We start from the raw sequence: 7,134 nt of genomic DNA, 5'->3' as shown, positions 1-7,134 counted from the left end.
CAGTCCTTGGCTAAATTATTAGACGCACTATAAAATTCTATGTAAAATCTTAATTATCAGGTGATACTATACAGCTTTATTGTTTTTACGGGACTGATACCGTGTATCAATGGGTTAATTGAGACGACATATAATATAAATAAGATAAATTGGACGATACATTATACAAATATAGAATATTTATTATATCAGGTATTATATTAGTATATTATAATTGAACCGAATTATTCGATGCACTGTAGTGTTTCAATAATTACGTGTTTTGCACGAGTTTAGATGCAATACTTTTATAGTCAAACATACTTGTAATGGGTTTTTATTCAGGAGATTTTTTTACGTATTTATTATTTGTAATTATTTTTAACGTATTCCATTATGATGTTAATCAACTGATACGTGAACATAAACAACTGTAAACCGGTTTCAGACGCGTAAAAACAATAATGCTGTTTAGTATAACCTGATAAATTAAGATTTAACATAAAATGTTACAGTGCGTCTTATAATTTTGCCGGTGTCATCTTTGGAGTGGTGATTGTTCCGATTCAAGTTTATCTTTAATTTGATGAAATAAACTTCTAAAAAGTCAATCTAATGACATAAAGATGGCAACGAATTATAATTAAAAAATAGAGAAACTTTTTTTTAGCTTTTTTTAATTTGTGTCGGCATATGCATTTCATTTTTCTACAGGATGGCGCAATATCGAACGATGCCGACTTATTTATTATTTACTTTCTTTTACCCAAAACATTGAATTTGTATTCAAGTTATATTTAATTAAAAAATCCTCACCTTCTTTCAAAGTTTCAACTTCTGCATCATCAGATGGAGGTCCAGCTCCTTTATTGTTAAATGCCTGGACGCGTACCAAATACTTTGTGTTTCTCTGCAAATTGTTCAGAATTCTCTCTTCTCGAAAATTGTCCTTAACCTCAAGGGTCTTGTAAACGTATTTATCTTTCGAAGTTTTAGTTTTGTAGCCGACGTAATATCCTTTGATTTGGCCGTATTGTGACGCAGGATCTGGTGGCTGTAAATAATATTCATTTATGCAAATGTAACTTTCATAAAGTTTTTTTTCTTCTTACAAAATAGAACATGTTTTATTTTGTTGAAAATAAAAAAAACATTAATTCAGTTTCTGGTAGAAAGTAGTACACATTTTAAAAAAGTAATAATGATAAACGTGGTTTCTACCAATCAGCAAATGTGCGATTACTAAAATATTAAACAGATTAACATATTTACTACAAAATAACAAATTGGTAGATGTTCTACATCAAAAAGAAAAATAAATATTTCATAATTAACATGAGAGCCGCGATAGCTCAGGGGATAGAGCATTCGCCTTCCAATGAGACGAACCGGGTTCGAATCCCAGTCGATACGATTTCCGCATCCGGCTTGCACAGATCACAGTGCTGACGTAAACTATCCTCAGTGGTAGACGGATCATGAGATAGAGTCCCCTTGTCGTCAGGCTAACAAAGGGAGGTTCTCGTGGTCTTCCTCTCCATGTAACGCAAATGCGGGTTAGCTCCATCAAATAGTCCAACACGAAGGCAAATTTCTCGCAATACTTGATACAGGAGTTCCCTCGTCTTCTGGATTGGATTCAGAATTACAAGGCTACGAAGTTGAACATTGGTTGTCGTAAACCCATAAAATTGGGTCGGCTGTTCAACGACGGTTATAAACTAATAATTCTCAATCATTTTCTTATTTTAAAATCCATATTACAAAAATTAAAAAGAAAAAACATTTTCTAAATTTTTATAAAAAATAATTTGTTGCCTCTTGAGAACAGCAACATTATTACAAATTTTATCAAAATTTATTATCACTTAAACTTTTAATTACTTTAAAAAAATTGAAATTTTGAAAACATTTTTAAGTTCATAAATAAAAATGACCTTTCATGTCAAATTTAAACTCTGTAGTTGCATTTCAGAGGGCAGTAGATCACCAGAGGGCACTTTTCACAACAGTTGACAATTCTTGAACTAATAAGTGGGTATTGAATTCCGTACTCCTTATAAATTTTTGCATTGTGGTCACAAATCTATAAGTCTTAATGACTACTTTCGAGCAATTTGAATTATCAATAAAGCTCGTAATAAGATTAACAAAAATGGGGGCCGGGATAGCCTAGTTGGTAGGGAGCTGGGCCCAAGTACGAGAGTTCATGTGTTCGAACCCCACCGGTCGAAGACTGCCCGGTCGAAGATTTATTAAGAATCGATAAAATCTTTACTGACGACATATTTTATTTTCCTTAATCTATTTTCGACAATTACATACAACTGGCATATTACTTAAATTTATATATACCTCTTAAAATCCTATTTTTTTTTAAATAAATCAAATTTCAAATTTATTATTCAAATTTATTTTTTTTTGAATATCTCTCCTTTTCAACATAAATTTCATTGGTGGAAAAATTTATGGAAAACTACAAATTTATTTGTTCTAAACAGTGACATATGTCTCTTAAAATACTAAATTCTTACATTAATTTTATGATTTTGAGGATGTAGTATATAAAACGAGCAATTGTTCAATAGGATGAAATTATCGAAATATGTAGTTCACCGAAATGTAAAAGACAATGCTTTCAAAAACTCCATATTTGATAGAGGTTAAAATATGAATTCTTAATAATCTATGTATCTGAATTCTGAGCATTTTCTTGATGCTAACTGAAACAAATTAGATTAAAACATGATTAATGTTGCATTTTACATCAGGGCTATAAAAGTAGTTCTGCTTGGAAATAATGCTTTGAACACCTACCTCCCATAATACTTTTACAGCTGTTGAGGACAAAGGAAGCGTTTTTACAGCCAGCGGAGGTCCACCGGGTGCTGTGAAAAAAATATCGATCAAGAAAATTTTATAGCAGAAAGCGAAGAATATAACAGATAAAAATTCAAAGAAATGATAATAAAATAACGCTGCAGCACCTATAAATATCACATTATTTCAAAATTCAAAACATGTACCATAATAAAGGCCCAGCACATTTTTAATATCCTTTATGCTAATAAAATTTGCAGAATAAAAATAAATAACTTTCCACAATGAAAAGAATTATATTTGTTTAATTAGTTTGACGAAGCTTATTCTTAAAGCAATGAATCTGAAATGTAGCATAATAAATTAGAATCGATTTAAACAGATAATAAAAAAATGAATTGAAACATATCTTAGGTAAATTCGAAATAAACAAAAAATATAAGCGATTTAAAATGCGTTTTCATTCGCTCAATTTTATTTGTTTTACAGGTGAGAGTATGAAGATATTGAAAAATAAAGAATTATATACGTTTTAGTACGCGTGACAGCACGTTATACTCCATGCAAAGTAACAAGCATATTTTAGCAAAACAGAGCTCAGAGCAGATATCATTTAAAAAAAAGTATCTCGAACTGCATTTCCAATATGATGCTTTTTTCTGATTTATTTATTTTTTTAAAAATAATAGTTCGCTTTTCAGTGAAGAAGTTGTGTTCAGCTTTTAAAAGAAATTTATCAAACTCTTGTTTAATTTTCTGTTAGTTGATGCATTGCACTTTATATACGAGGTAACTTTATTAAGCATCAAGTCTTTGCAATATTCCCTTCCAATGATTAGAGTGAAAGTCCTGATTCAGTGAGAGTCAGTCACGTGGTAATGCGTGTTGTTTGCATACTCTGTCTAAATCAGGGTTTCTTAACCTGTGGTTCATGGACCCCTAAGGGGTCCATGAGTCATATTTTGAGGGTCCGCTGACTACTCCTAATTTTTAAAATGTTTGTGAAGCCTACCCATTGCTTGTAAAGCGCGGTGTCATCTTTGNGCAGCTATAATTCCGTTTGCTACGGTGTATCTTTGCAAAGCGGGATTTTCCACACTCATGACAATAAAAACAAAACATCGAAATCGATTGAATGTTGAACATGATATGCGCGTTGCTTTGTCGAATACCATCCCCCAATCCAATTTATTAATTAAGGAAAAGCAGCAGCAACCTTCACATTAAAAATTTAAATTTTTAAAATTTTGAATACTATTAAAATAATAAAATTAAATGTTTTCTTATAATTGATGTTTTTTGCAATAATTTTTTTCACAGGGGGTGGTCCGTGACTTCCAAAAAATTTTTAAAAGGGGTCCATTATACCAAAAATGTTAAGAAACACTGGTCTAGATAATGGAGGGTAGAGTTTTCTCACGTCACGTGACATCGGAAACGGTAGCTTTTTTCTTTTAATCTAGTAATACTATCTAGCGTAAGAGATTGGTAGAAAATGCATGCCATCGCATGTCATCGAGAAAACTCTTATCTCCATTGTCTAGACATAGAATTGCACAGTTCTCTCATGCAGTTTAGCACCACACATCTCACTGAATCCTCCACCTGATTGACAAAATGACAAATTCATTTTCTGATGACATGCAAGGTTCGTCACAAACTTATTCCCCCCAAAATGAACAAAGGGCATTGTAAGGAGTGTTACAAAGGAACACCTGCTAGTAAATGATGGTCAAGATGACCCACCTAACACGCTCAAAATGTTTCCCCCACAGAGTTAGAGAGGCTATAGGGTTATACTTTTTAAGATTATGTTCTGAATGCAAAGTCATAAACTTCGTCCGATCTAATATTTTAAAATTAGTTGCATTATTTATATTGTAATTAACTAATTGTAATTATTTAAATTATTTCCGTTGTTTATGACTATGATTTAACTATTACATTCACAGCAACAAATTAGTTAACAAAAAATGATTTATCAATCGAAAACAAATTAAAAAGAAAAAAGTGCATTAACATTTAATTAATTTTGTAATTTTACTCCTTTAAATTTGTTANTATATATATATATATAATATATATATATATAAGTAAGAAGTTAAGAATGCATTTACTTTAATAAAGAGTGTTCAGGAAAATACGAGTTACTACTAACCTTCTTCCTCAGTTACTGCGGTAACAGGGTTACTACTTTCACTTTCTCCCAATGCATTGACTGCTGATATTAGTATAAAATAACGAGTGTCGGGCGTCAGACCATTAATTGTCCAAGTTATTTCTGATGGTGGTATTGTCACTCGTTTGGGATTACCTCCTAATAGATTTCCTGCGAAACAAAAAGAGAACACTTGCTAACTATATTGCGACAAAAGCACTAATAATTATGCAATTAATTATGACAGATGATTGTTTCATTACAATAACCAGAGTCGGTAGTTGAAATGTTCGACTCCATTTTCGTACTTTTCTGAGAGCTCGAGTCAACTCTGACATATTCTCCGTTTTAATTTTACTCTCAAACGTTGGAAAATATTAGTATTATTGCTAGTATTTATATAGGATTGGGACTAAAGGTATTTATTTATAATTCCATTTTATATAGAAAAGTAATAGTTGAACAAATAGGTTATTAAACGTATTTGTTCACAATATTAAAATTATGAAAAACCATTTACTCCCTGAGCGAAAAATCCAGCATTCTCCTATTGTTTTTAGCTGCAAGCTTTCGTGTATCAAAAAACCGGTTTCTCCTATGCTATTCACTGGGTGAGCAGTGTATAGCAGGGAAACTTCCGTGCAACTTTACCCTGGGAAACTTGTAGTGCTATAAACATGTTTTGGCGAGAAGATTCTTCAGAGAGTATTTTGGAACTAGAAATGTATTACATGGAATTCATTTGCATATCTTTTCAATTGGCTTAATAACTGATGCAAGCAAATTTGGTTTTGGAATGTATGTGCTTTTTTAATAGTTCTATCAAACATAAGATCTAGACCAGATGTCAGCACTCATCAAATATATAAGCTAAAAATTAGCCAAAAAAGGAGTTCGTATACTGTAGATACACTTAGCTTTAGATAATTTTCTTGAATATAAAAAATGGGCACTGTCATTACAGTTTTTTTCAAAATTATGCAACCCTTTAGAGGTTAAATTCGAAGCAGTCTTTTCTTAAGTGTGTATATTCCTGTCTATAAAATCAACCTCCTTAAAATTAATCCTCCCTTGACATATCATTTTAAAACAGTAAACAGTGAGGAATTATTAATTTCTTGATATAGAAATGATCTTTGATTGCACTGTCAACAACAACTCGAACGGAATGTTGACAAAGATTCCAACTGCTCCGGACGCGCCAAAATAATTTTAAAAAACGCGGTAAATAACTACAAACTAAATTTTGAAAATGTTTGATTATTTTTGCTTGCTTTTTAAAAGGTATAACATGACATAACTACTATGAAGTGGTGAATTATATAACCCTACGAATTATTTAGAAATAGTGGTGGATAAAAAATCGGCTGAATTGAATTTATTAAACCAAGAATCACAATTGATAAACTACCACTTTGAAATATATATTTGCTGTCCGGAGCAAGTTGGTATCTCTGTGTTGAAGACGCCTGAGACACGTCAATTATTGTTTTGACATAAGGAACAAATGACGTCTCCGAGACGACTTCGTATGCCAAGGGGTTAATATCAAGTGTTTTCAAAACTGACGTGATTTTAATATGCAGGCTGTACTTGAAAAGAGAAGCAAATACAGGCTTACCTGACTTGAGGGATCCTTCCTTTTCTTCTGTTGCTTCTTCGTAGGTTAATATGTATTTGAGTAATCGACTGTTTCCGCTGTAAGGGGGAGACCACGAAATATCCACAGACCTGCTTGCAGTTCTTGTTATTTTCAGCTCTTGAGGAATATCCGGTTTTTCTATTTTGGACAGACAAAAATATAACAATAAGTTTATGGAAATATAAATATAATATGTATGTGTATATATACTGTTATGTATTTCATGCGCCCCACGTTTTTCGTTTTTCAATTTTTTTTAATTATTATTCTCCACTACGAAAACGTAGTTTTTAAAAATATTATTTTTTACTTTGAATTTTTTTATTTTAAATTATAATTTTTTTAATTTTTATTTTATATTTTTTAAAAGTTATTACTTTTCAATTATTATTCTTCACTACAAAAAACGTGGTTTTTAAAAATAAATATTTTTATTTAGATTATTTTTCTTAGTCAAGAGTAGTCAAGACTACTACAAGACCACTACTAAAATAATAGAACTTTCATTTTAAATTAGGGATACAAAAATCTTTAT

At 31.2% G+C, this 7,134-nt stretch overlaps 1 protein-coding gene across 3 annotated transcripts in view; it reads right to left on the bottom strand.

Moving 5' to 3' along the window:
• LOC107453534 (cell adhesion molecule Dscam1) overlaps positions 1 to 7,134 on the bottom strand; it is a 139,220-nt gene that overhangs the window by 17,031 nt on the left and 115,055 nt on the right. For all 3 annotated transcript variants that reach the window (XM_071185813.1, XM_043048070.2, XM_071185867.1), the window contains exons 15-18: positions 6,579 to 6,737; positions 4,958 to 5,128; positions 2,797 to 2,867; positions 796 to 1,033 (exon numbers count right to left, since the gene is read on the bottom strand). In XM_071185813.1, coding sequence (XP_071041914.1) covers positions 796 to 1,033; positions 2,797 to 2,867; positions 4,958 to 5,128; positions 6,579 to 6,737 — 639 coding nt within the window. The remainder of the gene's footprint in view (positions 1 to 795; positions 1,034 to 2,796; positions 2,868 to 4,957; positions 5,129 to 6,578; positions 6,738 to 7,134) is intronic.

Source organism: Parasteatoda tepidariorum, chromosome 1 (genome assembly GCF_043381705.1).
Source record: "Parasteatoda tepidariorum isolate YZ-2023 chromosome 1, CAS_Ptep_4.0, whole genome shotgun sequence".
NCBI classification, from domain to species: domain Eukaryota; kingdom Metazoa; phylum Arthropoda; class Arachnida; order Araneae; family Theridiidae; genus Parasteatoda; species Parasteatoda tepidariorum.
The sequence above is the reverse complement of the archived record's forward strand: the minus strand, read 5'-3'. Positions and strand labels throughout refer to the sequence as shown.